This window comes from Malaya genurostris, chromosome 3 (genome assembly GCF_030247185.1).
Source record: "Malaya genurostris strain Urasoe2022 chromosome 3, Malgen_1.1, whole genome shotgun sequence".
Lineage (NCBI taxonomy): Eukaryota > Metazoa > Arthropoda > Insecta > Diptera > Culicidae > Malaya > Malaya genurostris.
The window spans coordinates 58,187,814-58,208,346 of NC_080572.1; the positions used below are offsets into that span (position 1 = coordinate 58,187,814).

The 20,533-nt window shown below is 36.6% G+C and overlaps 1 protein-coding gene and 1 long non-coding RNA gene across 7 annotated transcripts in view; one reads left to right on the top strand and one right to left on the bottom strand.

Moving 5' to 3' along the window:
- LOC131438873 (golgin subfamily B member 1) overlaps positions 1–20,533 on the top strand; it is an 89,100-nt gene that overhangs the window by 64,342 nt on the left and 4,225 nt on the right. For all 5 annotated transcript variants that reach the window (XM_058609244.1, XM_058609245.1, XM_058609249.1 and 2 more), the window contains one exon: positions 11,311–11,955. In XM_058609244.1, the coding sequence (XP_058465227.1) occupies positions 11,311–11,955 (645 nt within the window). The remainder of the gene's footprint in view (positions 1–11,310; positions 11,956–20,533) is intronic.
- On the bottom strand, positions 12,536–15,203 carry LOC131438875 (uncharacterized). 2 transcript variants are annotated; one of them, XR_009231001.1, is made up of 3 exons: positions 14,937–15,203; positions 13,085–14,847; positions 12,536–13,028 (listed from the first exon to the last, which is right to left on the bottom strand). It is a non-coding gene; the product is annotated as an uncharacterized LOC131438875 (long non-coding RNA). The 2 variants fall into 2 exon arrangements; XR_009231002.1 differs by having other exon boundaries at positions 14,409–14,847; positions 14,937–15,175.

A 20,533-nucleotide genomic window follows, 5' to 3' on the forward strand; every position in this document is an offset into this window, starting at 1 on the left:
ATATTTCATCTAATTGTACTGTATATGTGAGCCTGTGGAACTCATTTATACTACTAAACCTAGGAGGCCGCTTTTAGATAAGTTTCAGAATTTAATTTTGAATCATTTGAAGCGTTTAATTCCTGGTGTGACAACAACTTGTTCAGTCACATTGTCACGTTTTGTTCGTATGGGAATGAAGATTTAAATATGCAAACCGATCCGTTGACAAATTAAAACATTTTTAAGCTTACAATATTGAAGCTTTGGAATAATTTAAATTAGGAAAATCCATTAACAAATCAACGAGGAACAAGCGCAAATTAGATCCGAAAAATCTATCGCCGATAATTTTAAATTGGCCTGATAGTTACCAGAGAACCAAAATAAAATACTCAATTCAAACCAATTTTTCAATGGTATGCAATTGAAATATTCAAATGACGTTATCTCATAAGTTTAAGTTAAATGTTCCCGAATCGATTGGTTGTTGAATTATATAAATCCATAAACAAATGACTGAGTTATAAGCGTTCAAAATTATGACAGAAAAATGATACGCGATTAGTTTTGCATGTTTTGAATTGACACCCAGCCTCGTGTAGCGAAGTGTAAGGCATTTTTATGGCAAAATCGACCAAAAATTTGCTAAACACTAGGGATATTACAAAAGAATCGGTAACCACGCTGATTCGGTTCTTCAATAGCTAGATGATATATAAGACACTCAAGCGAACACGGTGTTGCGCAGACAACACGAAATTTCACCAACACATAATGCAAAAGCGACAATCCAGCAAGTGAACGCATATACAATCCAAACATCAGCTCACTGAACGAGCTACTTGTTTCATTCACAGTCAAGCATCAACTAGGCAAAGAAATATTGTGCAGCTTATATTTATAGATTTCTCTTCATGCTACGCATAACGATACGGTGTTTTTTTATGCATGACGCAAAGCCTCCTATGCCGAACAAGAAGTTGACGTCATTTTGTACAACTGGGATTGGTGGATGAAAACATAGGCCGATTCTAACCATTTTTTCAAAAGTGTGCTATTGAAATACTGAAACGAAGTTGCCATATATGTTTAAGTCTTTAAGTTAAAAGTTTGGTTGTCAATCCATCAACAAATGACTGAGTTATTAACGTTCAAAATTATGACGAAAAAAGATTACGCGGCTATTTTTGAAACTTTTAATTGATACCCGGCCCCGTATAGCGAAGAGTAAGGCATTTTTAATGCCAAAAGTACACCCGTTTCTCACTGTTACCGTACAGTGGAAAATCTAGGTTAATTTGATTTATGCTACTATGGTTGTGTTAAATGTGCAGGCAACTTTATACATGCATTTTAGGAGCATTTACGCACCTATTCTACACCAGACGGCGTTTTTGGTGTCACGGGTTGCTCAATTACATTACTGTTACACTGGGGAATCTACACTCAAGCAAATTGAGTAGTAAAAATCATAAGGCAAATCTTATGATGCATCAAAAATCACCAAAATCATAATTTCATAAGATTAATATGAACAATATACCTCTGCAACATACATCTCATCTATCACTATAATAGTTTTCATACGAACAACTTATGAACTCCACAATATATGAGAGAAGTTATGTTTGTTATAGAAATTTCGCACAATATTCCTAAAAAGTTCGTATGAATTTCATAAGGCGTTTTATTGGAATTCCAATTTTCGTGATTTCATAAGGCGGTCTTATGATTCGCTTACGATATTCTTGTGGCTAAAAACCATACGAAATCATTATGAAATTCCATATATTTTTTGCCTGAGTGTAGGTTTATTTAATTTATGATGATATTCGGTCATCACTTCTAAAAATACACCATGCTTTGATTTACGTCATGTGCAATTATCAAGTTTTTTAAGAGTTTCTGATTATAACTCCGTTTTTAAAAACTTCAAATGCAAAATGAATAATATTTTATTCGGGTTCATCTGTGAGTAGCGAGATAATTCCAAGGTTCCTGATCTCGCGATATTTATTGAACAGCGCAAACAGAGGGACGCAGCTTTGATACTGACGCGCAGGCGCAACTCACGCGGCCAAATCGACTAAGTGGTCTGTCCGTGTGAGTTCACTTAACGATAGGCGCTCAGTCATTGACACAACCCGGCATAGTCGGGAACGTAGTTTGACGTAGGTTTTTTATGGTTCTGTTCGAATTTAGAGCAATAATTGTGTCTACACCGGAAGTGATTTTATCTGTTAATGAAAGACATCGAAAATTTTGCTCAAATCACTGACAGAATTCGGATTGAAAGAGATGTGAAGTTTTCGAACGCGTGATGTGGTGGTGAAGTGCGTCACGGTCGCTGTGTAATAAATTTAAAAATAGTATGATAGTCATAACGGGAAAGCAGCATTAATTGTATGGGCAGTAATACTTTTTAGTACAACCGAGATAATCTACTCGGTGCTGTATTTACATGGGGCAACAGAAGCATAAGTAGGTGCATTTTGTCCAATTTGTTACACTCGCTACTTCAAATGTTGCCTATGTTGTTTACGTTGGATGCTACTCTACGTCTTGTGGGAGAGAGCAATGAAATGGAATGGGAAATGTGAGATGAACACTACAAATTGTTATAGGAGGAAAACTTGTTATTTTTTAATGATGTCAAGGTGTAGTTAGATTCGAGAAAAAATGCGTGAATCAAGCGTGGTTTTTTCACTCTAAAAATTCCTAAACAGAGATGAATTATCGTATCCGTACTGTATTTTACAGTATTGTACTGTATTTTCGACCCAAATACGGCGTACTGTTTTTTACCCTCAAATGTACTGTATTTTAATATGTACTGTATTTTTCACACTTAAAATTTAAACCGAATTTAATTTTTTTTAACGCATCGAATTTCCATTTGTGGTAGTTCGAAACGTCAGAAACGACAGTGAAAACATGTAGCGATTGTGAATGTGAATGTAAGTGCATGCAAACCAGAGCTAATAAAAGTAATTTTCATTGACTCAAAATAGATTAAAATTGCGAGAAATTACTGTCACTCTCAGCTTCGCTTGCAAACTATGAGAACGAAATCCATGTTCAGTCAATGACATAAGCGGGAGAGTAGTTTCAAAATTTTGTTTTTTCATTCATTCACCCTTTCAGTCATTTGCCGTTTTCGGTGAAAATTCCATAGTATGCAGTGTCGATATTCAACCGAAGCTGTGAGAATCGAAAATGACAGAAAAAGGTTTCACAATAACTTTTACCTGTTGGTGCTCGAATTTGTAGTAGTTTTGGTTTCCAAAGAGGTTCTGGGATGTAATTACTTCGATTTGTATAATTTTAGTCACTCTTAATAGCCAAGCGTCACAGATTTTCAATACATCGATGAAAGAATGAGAATTGAAATTCTGCTGATGCTCCCTGAAGACGTTAGTTTGGTTTCGTCATGTCATAGAGGAAAGAGTGACGTTGGCAATTACTCTCTCTCTCATTTTTTCAATGAGAAACGAAAATGCTTCGCCTCTCTTCGTTTGTTCTGGCTATTGCGAATGAGACAGTAAAATATTGAAAATGAGGCTGTTGGATTGGATTCTGTCATTGAGAATGCGTGACAATTTTAAGCTATGTTGCAAACAACAATTTTTTATTATCATTCTTGTTCAGAGCGCGTCACAACAATTTAGCGAAATTTTGATGATTAATAAATAAGAAAAATGTCTCAACCAAGAAGAATCATACGCTTTTAAAAAAATGTTCGATGAACAATTCGAGCGTTTTTTTAGTTTTGTCGATCTTTAAAAAGCCCTAAAAAGGATATAAAAATTTGAGATTATGAATATAAATCATTTGATAATTATTTGCTTTTAACAATTGTCTTGTTCAGGTGAAGAGCCGTATTGAGCTAGTTTTACATTTGAGATTTAAAAAATGATATGCGAATACAACTGTGTGATGAAAACCACAAAAAACGCTAGCGCAGAGACGGAACTCGAACCCGTAGCTAGCTTCTATCCGGGGAAATCGTTTTGCCAATTAAGCTTAAGGAATTTTGCCTATTACCCTGCGTGTGAAACACACGAAAAACAGACTAATTGAGGGCTGAAACTACTGACGGAGGGGCTGCTATAAAGAAATGACTAGAAATGAACGTCGTGGCGATCTGATCAGCTGAACATGCTCGGTTCTTTCGTTCAATTAGACTGTTTCTTTGTGTGTTTCACATGCAGGATAGTTCAATTGTCAGAACGATTTACGCAAATAGGAGCTAACTACGTGTTCGAGTCCCGTCATTGCGGTGGCTTTTTCGTGGTTTTTATTCATAGTTGTATTCGCATGACATTTTTTCAATCTGTTTACCTTGTAAGAATCTGATCAAATTTATTTGCTTTTTATTCACAATTTTTAGAAAAGTGCGTACTGTAAAATGTACTGTTTTTTCAAAGTCGATGTACTGTGTTTTCTTGATTTTTACGCCAAATGTACTGTTTTTCGCAAAAAAATATATGGGAGCATTAATTATGACTATTAATCATCCACGTCGTCATCAGTAGTTTTTTCTTTGGTTTACTGGAACACATATTTTTGTTCTGCTGGATTTGTCTTTGCATTATTTTTAAGTTTCTGTGCATCGGCCTTTTTGCGCTTGTTACCAGCTTTTTGTTGCGGATCGCTTACCGCTTCAGGTGACATCAAAATGCTCATTTGCATCGGCTTGCGACCTTGATTTGATTTTTTTGGCTGGTGTTTTTACTGTATTATTGTGGAAAAATCGAATAGAATATCTTCACTTCGGCTGTCAGAAGCAATACCGCAGAAAAAATAGTTCGAAAATAGTACATAGCTGCTGTTAAAGCGACGCGAAAACTCGAAGCGAATGCTTCTATTTTCATCTTGCCCTTGAACCCTGATCTATCGAACAGAGACAGCAGATCTTATTCTAACAAATGGTTTTCGTATATGAGATGACTACTGGAGGTGAGATGAAAAGGGGGACGGGTACCGTTACCCTACTTGACAAAAGACAAAAAAATAGTGGTTCGATGTTCCCCACAAAAAGGGATGCGGTATTCCTCACAAGCTATGTTCTACAAAATAGCCACCTTTAAGTCACAGAGCCAAATTTAATAGAACATTTATTTTATTGAATACAAACAGTTTTCATACACTATAAGTTTGAATATCTTAAAATGTTTTGTTTTCTGCAAAATGGTGAAAAGCAGTTCTAGAATCACAAAAACACTTTGAGTTTCAAAAATCACTTCATTATCACGGAAAGCGCGAAAAACGTCTGATAGGTTCGACTACTAATGAAAACCAGTTTTAATTCACCTAGTGGTTGTAATGATGTCTTTCTCATATTATTCATTATCTCCTATATATTGCAGAAACAAAGTTTAAAATCCATTTTGGAAGACTTCTTCTGCATATTACTACTTCATTTAAAAACTACATTTGAATTTAAGTTAGTGAAAATCAATTCAATCATATTCGTGGAAATGAATTGAAATCCATTTTGATGCTTTTGGATGATTTTGAAAATCTGATATGATTTCAATTGGGGCTAGAAATTTATTAGTAAATTTAAAGAATTTTTCTTCGGAACCGGAAGTTGGATCTGATTAAAAATCGAGTTATTTTTATGGTATTTGAAGACCTCTCATTTCTATCTAAGATGGTAAAAATTCGGTGGAGCCATCTGACATTATTTTCATTATTTTCACCACCCTGTGGTTCCGGAATTGGATTGGATCCAAATAAATTTGGGAGCTTTTCATGAGATCGCGAGTCCGTTCATTTGAATCTAAAATTGTGAAAATTGGTTCAGCCGTCTCCGAGAAAATTGAATGATATTGATTTCACTGTTTTGGTGCTTATCGCCCCGCAGTTCCGGAACCGGAAGTCGGATCCAAATGAAATTTGGGAACTTTGTATGAAACCGTAGGACCTTTTAATTGAATCTCAGTTTATGTAAATCGGCTCTTCGATAAAATTGAGGGACAAATGAAATAAAGGAACTTTGTATGAGACCTTAAGGATCAAGAGTAAACCAAGTTAGCTTGTGTTGGTAATTTGTGTATTACGTACATTTCATTTGGTACGTATGTCATAGATCTATGTATTCGTGTATACAATGAAATCAGTTTATCAATGTGGCTTGCACTATTGAGTTTCAAACAATCTTTTTTAACAATAATTTATTCTCAAATGAATGCTAAGCCTGACTTTTTGGATGGCATATCAGTTTTGATCAATTTTTCACCAACGTTTGATGGAAAATTGCTTACATTCTATGAATGTAGATTTTAATTCTTTAATAAAAAAGTTAGCAACACTGCTTCAATGCATTTGTATTAGATTGCGCTACACAAAATAAATAAAACTAAATATTTTCTTTATTTAAATTTTATTCATTGCTTTTCGTGTGTTAAATTAGGGGTTCCTATTTTGCGGGTTTACTTATAGAAGGTACGTAAATCTTTATACCGCAATAAATTCTGCAAGAGGAAATCCATACAGGAATGTGTTTGCTGCTAATCAAAAGTGTTAGTGGAAGTAAGCTGAAACTGAAATAATTTTTCTCGAGCAGTTTTAAGAAAAACGGAAGAGTTTTATACTAAGATTTTCGCTTTTCTTGAATTGCAATTTGAGGCAGAATGAACTGATTATTTTATTGTTGAACCATATGGAAGACTTGTTGATTAAAATCAGGAAAAGAAGTGCCGGAATTTGTTTTTACGCCCACATTGTTGACATTAGTCATACGTTTGCAAGGAGTTTGGCTTCTTAAGACCTTTCATTTGAATCTAAGTTTGTGCAAATCGGTTCAGCCATCTCCGAGAAAATGAGTGAAAATATTGGTCACACACACAGACATTTTGCGTACTCGACGAACTGAGTCCAATGCTACATAACACACGGCCCTCCGGGCCTCGGATGAAAAGTCGGTTTTCACAGTGATTGCAGAGCCTTTCCATGATATGCATATGCAAAAATGAGATGAAAATGCAAAACTACGAACAGAAGTTTCTTATAGTTCTATGTTCGATAGTGACAGATAGTGACTAATGGTTCGAAATTTCCTATTTTCCCCTACTGTTTTTTTTTGTAAAATTGAATTGTATTGGTAATTGAAAAACCTTCTAAATCGTAATAACAAAAAAAATTCTTCTACGATAGTCATTGTAGTTTTAATTTCAGTATATTTTGTGATTACCAGTATTTCAATAAAAAAAAGAAAGCATTTAAAATATTTTTGATGAAAACAAGGTTTAGTATCAGTAATCATTCAATATTTTTTTTACAAATATCTTGATGATTTATTTTTTTTTCTTTTTTACATCTGAAAATGCGAGGGTTACTCGTACTTCTTGACAAAATACGAAAATATTTGTTAGTGCATCAACTAGTATAAGAGCAATTCCAGGAATGAGTAGATGAAAAAGTGACAAAATCAGAATCGCCCTTCTCCGATTTGGATGAAACTTTGCACATGGCTTCAGTATGGCAAACCATAAGTTTTGAACCGATTAAGAGGTCAATCCGACTCACGACTGATTTTTAAAAAGGGCGTATGTATTTTTGCATTTCACAAAAATTGCCTTTTTCAAATCGTTATAACTCGGAAACCGTTAATTGTACAAAAATGGCCTTCAGGAAGAAGTTGTAGGGAATCGCTCTAAATAAAATATACACTGAAAAAAAATTTTGATTTTTTTTCAATAATTACAAAATAATCCGAAAAAGTTAAATGAAAAAAAGCATGGTTTTAATTTTTTTACAATTTTTATTTTAAAGCTGTTATTAAAACCTACAGATTGATGGCTATCCAATTCGTGCCTTTTGAAAAGTGAAGAAGTTACAGCTAAAACAATTTACAGATATATTCGAGTTCAAGTTCTCGTTGAAAGATAATCATTTACACAGTAGAGTATTATTCTACATGTTAAAGACAATAGATTTTTTCATGATATCCTTTCTTCTAAAAGTAACTGTTCTTGAGATACTTGGATATTTAATTGTAACACCATTTTTTATATTTCCATGAATTGTTTATTTGCTTGCTATATCTACAATTATTACATGTACATGAATAATTCTTAATTATATTTAAGGTTTTAAGTTTTGAAAAATTGTATGACTACTACGTGCATCGTCATTCGAATACAGTCTTGTGACGATTGTGGTTTCTGAAATCGGAACGAATGAATGGTATTTCTGTGTGCCTGGAATCATTTTGGTATCCTTATAAACACTACTCCACTCGGTCACACCCCGTTCATATTATTCTTGTGACACGTAACAAAAAGACTTGGTCGTGAATGCATGCTCTGCCCATTCATATAATTATTTTGTAGTTGTGATTTGGTGTTCATGTAGTTTAGCCAAGCTTTCACGTCGTGCCATTCGCTTTAAATTACCCCCGAGTGTATCACATGGTCCTTTACCATGAGAAGTTGCCAAAAATTCCACTCAGCATCAATGTTATACATTGATTTAAATGTACAGAGACTTTGCAAATTTTTTCCTGTTTTTGTATTGCGAGGCAGCTCCGTCAGGCATAAATAAAACCTTAAATATAATTAAGAATTATTGTAGATATAGCAAGCAAATAAACAATTCATGGAAATATAAAAAATGGTGTTATAATTAAATATCCAAGTATCTCAAGAACAGCTACTTTTAAAAGAAAGGATATCATGAAAAAATCTATTGCCTTTAATCTGTAGAAAAATATTCTACTGTTTATATGATTATATTTCAACGAGAACTTGAAATTTCGATTATATCTGTAAACTGTTTTAGCTGTAACTTCTTCATTTTCGAAAGGCACGGATGGTATAGTCATCAATCTGTAGGTTTTAATAAGAGCTTCAAAATAAAAATTATCAAAAAAAATCGAAACTCTGATTTTTTTTAATTTAATTTCTTTGGTTCATTTTGAAATTATTGAGAAAAAATCAATTTTTTTCAGTGTATATTTTTTTAGAGTGCCCTATTGATTCCCTACAACTTTTTCCTGGACGCCATTTTTGTACGATGAACGGTTTCCGAATTACAACGCGACCCGTAAACTGTTTTAGCTGTAACTTCTTCACTTTTAAAAAGGCACGGATGGGATAGCCATCAATCTGTAGGTTTTAATAACAGCTTAAAAATAAAAATTATCAAAAAAAATTAAAACAGTGCTGTTTTTTTATTTAACTTTTTCGGATTATTTTGTTATTATTGAGAAAAAAATCAACAATTTTTTTCAGTGTATATTTTTTTAGAGTGCCCAATCGATTCTCTACATCTTCCTCCAGAACGCCATTTTTGTACAATTAACGGTTTCCGAGTTACAACGATTTGAAAAAGGCAATTTTTTTGAAATGCAAAAATACATACGCCCTTTTTAAAAATCAGTCGTGGGTCGGATTGACCTCTTCATCGGTTAAAAACATATGGTTTGCCATACTACAGCCATGTGCAAAGTTTCATCCAAATCGGAGAAGGTCGAGTCTGATGATCTGCTAATCATTTCTGGAATTGCTCATAACCTACATAACGTAACGGTTCTCAGCTCGGTTAAGCCATCTCTGCGAAAACCGAGTGGGTTCCATTATTCCGGGCATCTATGGAACTGAACTCCGGGAACAAGTATAGTCGTGGCCGGTTCGTATTGCCATCAATTTACTTATCCTATTAGTTTTTAATGGAACTATAAATGGTATTTATGAAAATTTGCATGATGCTTTGAACGAAGGCTTGAACAAAATTCTAAAATTCTGAATGGAACCTTAATGTGAAATGTAGTGGAGTTTAATCAACCATTCTAAAACTGAATTTCGACAAACTAAAAACACATGAGTTACATAAGTCCTACTTTAGTATGGGGCGCTTTTTTGAATTTCACTCTGTACTAGAATGGGCAGAACTTAATCGTGAATATTGCTGGTTGTATTTAACAAAATAACATATTTTTTTCTCCATACCATCGAAAATATGTTCAGAAATTAATGATAAAATTTTCAGTAGAACCACAGATGGTCAAATTTCACAAAAGGAATGGAATTCCAAGACTTTGCTAACTCTATCTAGCACGACCTTGAAACTCTTGTCACTCTCTTATTCCATATCCTTACAATTATCTCTTAGTTGTAAGAAATATCCGTGCCTGTCGTGTGCAAATAATATCTGTACTTAGCAAGAAGTATCGTTTTTTTGAAAGTTCTACCAACTTCCCATTAAACCCTTTTTTAGAGGCACGCATTATGTCCTACAAATACCCTTGAGACCATATAAATAGATCAAATTAGAAAAAATATGTCATTGTCTATGAAGCGATTTAAATATTGCCTCATTGCTGGTATATTAGAGGTGAATTGGAATTACTTCTTCGTCGGAGAAGTTTCGTGGGATTAGCACCATGTTGGTTTGCCTTGTTGATACTTCAATTTCCTGCATCTTCCTAGAGATAACATATCTTCAAACACACCTAGATTCGGTATGCATATCAGTTGATGAACTGTAAAGCCAAAGAATAATAGCATAATAAATAAGTGAAGAACGTATTCTGACCACAAATTAACCCCGCCGAAGAAAACTTTGTGATAAATGTTCACCACTGTAAATGGCTTCAATAGGCCACCAGAGCCATTCGGGGTAAGTGGCATTTTTGTACAAATTAAAACTTTCACGATTCATTCTTCTTATTTGAGCTCAGCCACGTAAGCTCGAGAACTGATTCAATTATCTGCGGTGTAGGTCCGAAGCAGGAAGTTGGAAAAGCTAAGATGAAATTGCATCCTGGAATCAACCTTTTCTTGCCAGTTATGGCTTCAACTTTGGCATTACACCGGCTTCGTTGAGCTGTAATGATTACTAGACAGGAAGGAAACTACTTTTAAGCATTTCACGAACACAATATCTCTTAGAATAGGCTCAAAATTAAAACATTTTTCATACTTGCGTCCAGTAGTTTAATCGTAGATATTTAAAACAATATAGTGCCGGTCATCAGAACAGATTTATTTGCCTTTTAACATCCTATTTTTTCAATTTTTTGTCAAGCACTTTCTCCATTGAGTTGGGAAATTACATATTCATCGCACGCGCTTTTCATTTCCCTCAATAGTGATCACAATTCCCTGATGTGCCCTGCCGGACCCAAAGTTATTTATAGTAACTTCGAACGTGGCACGCAATAAGTAAACAGCAACATAATATAAGGGATTCCATCAAGTAAACAACACACCCAATATGAAAATCAGTACAACTGTGTCATTACCATTTTTTCTCTCTCTCTCTCTCCCTCTCTCTCTAAATTGCTAAATCTATTTCCATTTTTTTTTCTTTATGCACCAGGAGCTACAGCATGAACGCGATGTTTTACAAGAGAGGATGTCGGAGCAATCGCTTAAGATTACAACGCTTCAATCGAAGCTCGATGAACAGCGATTACGGGCTGAGGAACTGCATCGTCAGGGTGCATCGCATCTGACAGTTAAAGTACACGATTTGCAGAACGAGTTGGTGAACGTTAAAGAAACGCTGCAAACGCGTGACAAACAGATTGCGAATTTGAAACACTTTCTGGAAAATAGTCAACAGGTGATTGAGCGCCAAGAGAAGGAATTGGCAATGAATCAGGCGGAGAACGATCGCAGCCAGTATGAGTTGAAACTTGAAGCCGAGCTACAGGCCAAATGCGATGAAATCCAGATTTTAAAAAGTAAAATTCAAAACGAGATGATAAACAAAGTGGCCTTACCTGACCTCATGGAGACTATGCTGGCCGATAAAAACGACGAGATAGATCAGTTGAAGGAAAAGCTAAACCATTTACAAACATCTGCTGTTCTACCGACGACCGGTCATGGCAAGGAAGATGATAACGCCCGTACACTGAGTGACATTGTTTCGATTACCGATTGTGACGAGTCCGATATGGTACTGAGACGAATGCCCGAACAAACGGAGGGATTCCTTCCTGCGAACAGTATCCCAGTGGTAAGTTGAACCTATCCGGTTTGCTGTGTGTCTTACCTGAGTTGATATTCTGTTTAATGTTTACCCCCTAATGTGCAACTAACCCAGATACTCTTCTCACGCCGCGTTCGGTCTAGATGCTCTGGAGTGATGTGGTTGTTGAGAAACAACGATCATACTTTTTTCAGTGTGATAGAGACTACATATTCCTTATATACAAAGTAATTTGGCATCACTTTTTTAACTGGCTCAATCATTCTTGCTCAAACGTTGGTGTAAACGGTTGTATATTTTATGTTTAAATAAAATCGATAAAGTTGAATTAAACCATTTTGTAGGCTTATATTTTCTTTACCACTGCCATACACTGTCATCAGGTTATGGGCCCAGTGTATGTGGAAAGAATGCCTATAGTTTCTTTTTTTTTTTCTAACGCGTTTTAATATAAATTCGTAAAAATATAAATTCGTATTTGCTTGTCATAACGTGTTCGAGTGAAAAGATGGCGGACACAAAGGCGCTTGTCGAAAAGCTGAACGACAGCAACTACGCTATTTGGAAATTTAAAATGCGACTATTATTAACACGCGAGAAGCTGCTGAATGTAGTGACAGGTGTTAAACCGGAACCTGTACCTGAAGATTGGGAATCGAATGACGAGAGAGCACAAGCGTTAATTGGATTAGCTTTGGAAGATAGTCAGTTGGTGCATGTGATGCAAAAGACAACGGCAAAAGCTATGTGGGATGCATTGAGAGATTACTACGAACGAGCATCTCTGTCAAGCGTAATTCATGTTGTTCGTCGGTTGATTACTATGCGAATGCCTGAAGGTGGAAATATGGCAAATCATTTGAAGGATATGACTTCTTTACGTTTGCGGTTGGCTGCGTTGGGAGAAGAAGTTAAAGATTTCTGGTTCGTTGCCTTGATGCTGTCTAGTCTTCCCGAGTCCTATGACTCACTAATTGTTGCTCTTGAAAGTCGTCCTGATGCGGATCTCACAGTTGACTTCGTGAAAGGCAAATTACTTGATGAAGGGCGGCGTCGTGCTGAAAACTCTGCTTCAGGTGAAAAGGCTTTTGTCACAGGATCTGAAAAACCAAATGTGAATGAAAAGCACAAAGTGAAAAAGGAAAAGATTTGTCACTATTGTAAGAAAAATGGGCACTTTCGACGGGACTGCCGGAAATTGATGCAGGATCGAAATGGCAAAGAAAACCCAACTAAACAAACAGCGAATATTGCGAATAGTTTTGCTAGTGAGCACGAGTTGTGTTTGATGGCTGAAGGAACTGGAGCTGGTCTGTGGTATCTGGATTCTGGTGCTACGTCCCACATGACCAATGATATATCTTTGCTGCACAATGTCGATAGATCACAATCATCTTCTGTATGTCTAGCAGATGGAAAGTCTATAAAATCATCTGGTTGTGGTGTAGGAGAATTATTTTCTGAAAACGAATCTGGTACTCGCGTCAACGTCAAACTTGAGAATGTTTTCCATGTTCCGTCTCTTGCGGGAAATCTGCTCTCAGTGAGTAAAATCACGGATCTTGGTTTTACTGTAGTTTTTGAGAAGATGGGTTGTCGAGTGCTAAAGGGAGAGCAAGCGGTGTTAATCGGACAACGTAAAAATGGGTTATATCATTTGAAACAGTGTCCAGAAAAGGCAATGATGGCATCAACGAAGCACAATGAATTTTGTCAACATTTATGGCACCGGCGGCTAGGGCATCGTGATTCGCAGGCCATATCTCGAATTTTTCACAATAATCTAGCTGTGGGCTTGAAGATTAGTGATTGTAAAGTTCAATCGATTTGTGGCATTTGTTCTGAAGGAAAAATGAGCAGGGAATCTTTCTTGAGTTCTGGAAGCAAAACGAAGGCAGTGGCCGATCTAATCCATACTGACTTGGGAGGTCCCTTGGAAGTTAGTACTCCAGGAGGAAATCGTTTTTACATTGTGATGGTTGATGATTTCAGTCGATATTCGACGATTTATCTGCTTCAGCAGAAATCAGATGCTGAAAAGAGAATTCAAGAATACTGCAATCTAATCAAGAACCAATATGGTTATTTTCCTAGAATCATTCGATCAGATGGGGGTGGTGAATACTCCAGCATGTCGTTGAAACGATTTTTTGCACAGAATGGTATTGTTCATCAGCAGACTGCTCCATACTCTCCTCAGCAAAATGGAGTCGCTGAACGTAAGAATCGATATTTGACAGAAATGATGAGATGCATGTTGGCGGAATCAGGCTTGAACAAAAAGTACTGGGGGGAGGCAATTACAACAGCAAATTATTTACAAAATTTTTTACCGTCTTCGTCGGTTGAGTCAACCCCATATGAATTATGGCACCAAAAGAAACCGTCTTATGCACATTTAAGAGTTTTTGGATCGATGGCTTATGTGCATATCCCTAAAGAAAAGAGGCGAAAGCTTGATCTTAAAGCAGAAAAATTACATTTCGTTGGCTATGCTGAAGGGCGGAAAGCCTATCGTTTCCTGAATGTAAAGACGGATTCCATAACAATCAGTAGAGATGCAAAATTTCTTGAGCTGTGTGATATAAAAGTGGATTTTCAGCAGGATACTTCAAAGCCTGTTGAGAGGGGAAATTTCGAAGTGCAGTTGTTTCCGGAGGAACATGTGTTTGAGAGTCCGGTCAGTGAACAACAATGTGATTCAGAATCCTTCTTGGAGCTTGACAACGATTTATCACAGTACGATAGTGCATCTGACGGAGAACGTTCATTCAGAGGCTTCCCTTTGGATGAAATCGCAAGGCGATCAGATCGAGTGACGAAGGGTATCAAGCCTGCCCGATTGATTGAAGAAGTTTTTGCTACTGGTCGACTGCTTGAGGAGGAGTTGGAACCGAAAACTTTTCGAGAAGCATTGGCCTGTGAACAAGGAGATAAATGGCAAGCTGCCATGTCAGATGAACTAAAATCCCTTTCCGATAATGACACTTGGGATTTGGTTGAATTACCTGCAGATAAGAAACCGGTCGGGTGTAGGTGGGTTTATAAACTTAAGAGAAACGCCTCTGGAGACATCACCAAATACAAGGCTCGTCTAGTGGCGCAGGGATATTCTCAACAGTACGGAGAAGATTTTGACGAAATCTTTGCACCTGTGACGAAGCACTCGTCGTTTCGTGTCCTGTTAGGTTTGGCTAGCCGAAAGAAAATGACATTGCGGCATTTTGATGTGAAAACGGCCTACTTGTATGGCACACTAGATCAAGAGCTTTATATGCGTCAACCGCCCGGCCATGTTATTGCTGGTAAAGAAAGCATGGTATGTCGTTTGAAACGGAGTATCTATGGTTTGAAACAGTCAGCGCGATGCTGGAATCAACGGTTGCATAGCGTTTTGGTAAAAATAGGTTTCAAACAAGGTGTCGCTGACCCATGTGTATATACAATGCAAAGCAAAAAGAAGACAGTATATTTGATGGTGTACGTTGACGATATTATAATTGGAAGTGAAGACGAAGAAGAAATTAAATCAGTTGGAGAGCAGTTAAAGAAATGTTTTGAAATCACGGACTTGGGTGATCTCAATTTCTTTTTGGGATTAGAAGTGCAAAAAGTTAACGGAAAATATAACATTAGACTCGAAAGCTATATCGATCGTATGTTGGCGAAGTTTGGACTTAAAGATGCAAAGGGGGCTAAAACGCCAATGGAAGTGAATTATACGAAAGTGAGTAATGACAGCCCACTATTCGAAGACGTGACATTGTACAGAAGTCTTGTTGGTGCTCTTTTGTATATTGCTGTCTGCGCAAGGCCAGATATAGCGGTAAGTTCAACGATCTTAGGAAGGAAGGTGAGTTCGCCTACTGAAGCAGATTGGGTGGCGGCGAAGCGAGTCGCACGATACTTGAAAAAGACAAAAGACTGGAGGTTGGCATATAGCGATGCAGAAGGAGAGCTAATTGGTCATTCGGATGCTGATTGGGCTGGTGATATTTCCACCAGGAAGTCAACCACCGGATTTGTTTTTCATTACGGAGGCGCCGCTGTATCATGGGCAAGCAGAAAACAAAACTGCGTTGCAATTTCGTCAATGGAGTCGGAATATATTGCACTTAGTGAGGCAGTTCAAGAGCTAGTGTGGCTACGTCGTCTTTTGGAAGATTTTGGTGAAAATGTGGAACGTCCTGTGAAAATATATCAAGATAACCAGAGCTGTATGAAATTCATACAATCTGAAAGATGCAGCCGACGATCCAAACATATAGAGACCAGAGGACATTTTGTGAAACAGTATTGCGATGAAGGCATAGCGGAATTGGAATATCGGTCAACCGAGCATATGATTGCTGACATTTTTACAAAGCCGTTGAATGCAATCAAACAGCATAAGTTCTCCAAACTACTCGGACTTACTTTCAATAAGAGCAATATCGTTGAGGAGGAGTGTTGAGAAACAACGATCATACTTTTTTCAGTGTGATAGAGACTACATATTCCTTATATACAAAGTAATTTGGCATCACTTTTTTAACTGGCTCAATCATTCTTGCTCAAACGTTAGTGTAAACGGTTGTATATTTTATGTTTAAATAAAATCGATAAAGTTGAATTAAACCATTTTGTAGGCTTATATTTTCTTTACCACTGCCATACACTGTCATCAGTGGTTACCATAAAGGTGTTTTGAACTAGTTAAATTGTTTGTTTTCAATTTTAGAGCAAAAGTTTGAAAAGATTTAATTTGATGTCTATATCTGTAAATAGATCATTAGTTCGCGAGTGCCTTCAAGGATGACTAAAAGAAAATTAGTATGCACGAAAAGGCTTATAGTTCGTTATTCAATAAGTTTAAAAATTCACTAATGGTTGCTTTACAGTTCTTTTCTTGACTGCTCTGCCTGCTGCTTTGAAATTTTCTGGTATTTTTCGATTGACTCACATTTCGGGCAATTCAAGAGATTTATTAGCTTGAGGATAAAATCGATCAAGTTGGCAGCTACCAACAAGAATCACCTTGGAGTAGTGGCAACTAACCGAATCGCATGATAAAGTTGACCACAAAGCCTTCTGATGGTGTAAACGCCATCATGTTCCTTTTACCCCAGGTTCCCTTTTGTGCTAGATTGTATTCAAGTTTAACTTTTTAACATTGAACCGAAGTATTTGTAGAAGAGTGAATAATACAAATTATATAATAAATTGCGGTAAAACGTCTTTAAGGTTCTACTCACAATCTCAGAAAAACAGTCATTGTTGAAAAATGCTAAAGCAGTTTCCGCCGCTACTGCTTGATGAATCTTCAACAAAAAAACCTGTTTTAATCCACCTAGTGGTGTAATGATGCCTTTCTCATGTATAATATTGTGGTATTCTATTCAAAAAATTTCTCTTCGATTTTTGAAAGAAACCAAGAGATTGTTTGTGAATTAACTAGTATAACATACAGAATAAAACAGTGCTTTGATTGCGTTCACTATTATATGCACTTCCGGCACCGAAACCCGAGAACCGGCATAACCGGCAAAGTCGGTTCGTACTAACATGACACCACCAACTCTTCTCGAAAAGTGAGTGAGATCCATTTTGGTATACGATACTTTCGGAACCGGATACCGGGATCCAGGATAGCCGGAATCGGTTTGTTTAGTTGCCTACTGATAATGACTATCGATTTGTGTAGTTTTGAGACCAGTTTAGTAAATCTTTTACGTTTTTTGTTTCGCCGGTTTATGTGACGGTGTACAATATTGAACACACTTTACCCTATAACTCCGGAACCTGAAGTCGGATCCGGATGAAATTCAGGAATTCCGTATGGGACCGGAAGACCTTTCATTTGAATCTAAGTTTGTGGAAATCGGTCAAACCATCGCTGAGAAAAGTGAGTGAGATCCATTTTGGTACATATGACCACTATTTCCGGTACTTCCGGAACCGGATACGGGGAACCAGGATAGCCGGAATCGGTTTGTTTAGTTGCCTACTGATAATGACTATCGATTTGTGTAGTTTTGAGACCAGTTTAGTAAATTTTTTACGTTTTTTGTTTCGCCGGTTTAAGTGACGGTGTACAATATTGAACACACTTTACCCTATAACTCCGGAACCGGAAGTCGGATCCGGATGAAATTCAGGAATTCCGTATGGAACCGGAAGACCTTTCATTTGAGTTTGTCAAAATCGGTTCAGCCATCTCCGAGAAAACCTAGTGAGATTATTTGACACATACACACACAGACATTGCTCAGCTCGATGAACTGAGTCGACTGGTATATGACACTTGGCCTTATCATTGCAAATTTCAAGGACAAGGATATTTGAAAAGAACATATCTCGCCTGCAGACGATCACAGACGAGTAATTCAACCACGGTATGAAAATTCTTCGGAAGTAGTTTAATATGTAAGTAGTCTCATCTGCACCTTCCTGCGCCTTTTGATAATAGACAAGTTAGAATTTTATTTAAAAAACATGAAAAATTGTTCTAATTCATTAAACTGAAATGATAGCAGCATAGTATGTTTGAGAAAGTTGTATAGTTTTTAATGACGAACAACTTTGTATAACATGAAAAACACATATAAATTGAAAATATATGTGTTTTCGTACAAAAACTGGTTTTAGGACACCCTTTTCAGAAAAAAACATTATATCTTGAATTACACTCAAGTTACGGGAATAGTACTTTCAGCAAACTTGTTTGAAATAACTTTGTGCACAACTTTGTCGAAGTAACTTAGCCCCTATGTTGGCTCTTAGCTGAAATAAAATTTTTATCTCACTTTTAGGGGGATTAATCACATAAATAAAATTTGTCAAAAGGTGGCGTCTATCATTCTGAGCAACTTTGCTGAAGATACTGTACCTCAAAAACCACGATCCTATGAGTTATCAATTAATTGCGCTTTTGAACCACTGTGCAATGGCCGTTTTTCTAAGATTATAAATTGCCCCTCAAAGTTATGGAAGAAGAAGATTTGGGGAAAACAGTTACAGTTATTAGCGGTCGTTCTTATTAACATTAACTTATCGAACTTATGAACATGTCAGGAGTACCTTTTTAATAGTTGAATTCATTTTTTCCAGAGTTTTACAGTCAGTCTGCAGTAGTCAGCCAAAAGTGAAATCGGGGTAAAACGGGCATATTTACTTAGATTTATATAAAATAATTAAGATAAGTCGCGTTTTTCATCCTTTTTCCCCACTGTGCTATGCTTGTGGATGAACGATAATATACGCTTTTTTAAGTATTCTTCGAGGTAAACTTTGGGATTTGGGGTGTGACAAATGATTCCACTTTTGCACCACAACTGCAAATCGCCTGCCAATTCATAACCTTCTTCGCGAACTCGTCAGCGAACACGAACTTGAATCTTCCCGGTACATTCTCACGTCTCACGTCGAGTTCGACGTATGTTTCGTCATCGATCAAAGTGCTGCCCTTGTATTTCAGCAGAACACGGTCGTACAAGAGCCTTGTACGCTATTTTGTCGCGGAATTTTGCTTCATATGCCAGTTGGGATATTTACTGGGTTTGTATGATTTGTAAGACCGGTGTTGACTTTAACCTAACTCAACTTGCTGCGTAACTGACGATCACTGGTTTCAGTATTTTCGTAGCTCCGTTCTGAAACATCCAAAAAACACTCTCAGGGTTTTTTGGATGTTTCGAGCACTCGACAAACTGATGTTTTTGGTATCTTAAGTTCACTTCACTTTAGTTTTTCAGGTGATTGTGCGCAATATTTTTTTCTCATTTCGAATTTTGTTCGACGTTATTTTTGAAAGCGATCGACTAATTTCATCAAACTTGAATCAATTGTTCTATATAGAATTGTAAACAAACCACTGTCAAAGGTGTTAGATTCCCAACACTAAGTATATCATCTAGTTATTAGTTGTCATGTAAGTTGTTCAAAGTAATAGTTCATCTTAACTACATCATATCGGTTGTTGACAATCGGAAAACATTATCCTAATTGTTCCTCAGAATATGTTGCTCGCAATTAGACAAAAAAACTATGTTTATTTTTCGTTCAGGAGAATTTGATTCAAAATTCAAATTGACTTGAAAACTACCCTAAACATTGCTTGGTTCTGTGTAATGCGTTTTATTTTTGCATGGGCATTGCTCGAAACAATTGATTGGAAATACAGGATTGCGCAAAGGAACCTGGCATATTTTGTTCTCCGGTTACACTGGAACCAAACAAGGGAGGAATAAACCGAACACTGCATCGGAAAGTAGAAGAATTAAGATTTATTTCCGTTTAGTAGTTTTCCATCATGGATCACTGGGTTGTCGCTCATTTTATTTATAATTCGTTTTTGAAGAATCAGTCGTACGTTACAATTATTCGTGAATTTATAAAACATTTTAAATTGACGCAGGGGCTCTCCACAACCTCTAACGGATTCGTCTCGTCTAATAACGACAATCTTGCTCGTTTACCGTGCTGTTCAAGTGTGAGTTTCGTTGCTCATGATTATGTCGTTTAGAGAAATCTCACCACTGCCTAGCATTTCGAGCATCTTGTTAGCGAACGATCAACGAGCTTCATATTCCTTCGGCTTCAACTGCTGGGTGATGATGGGTAAAAC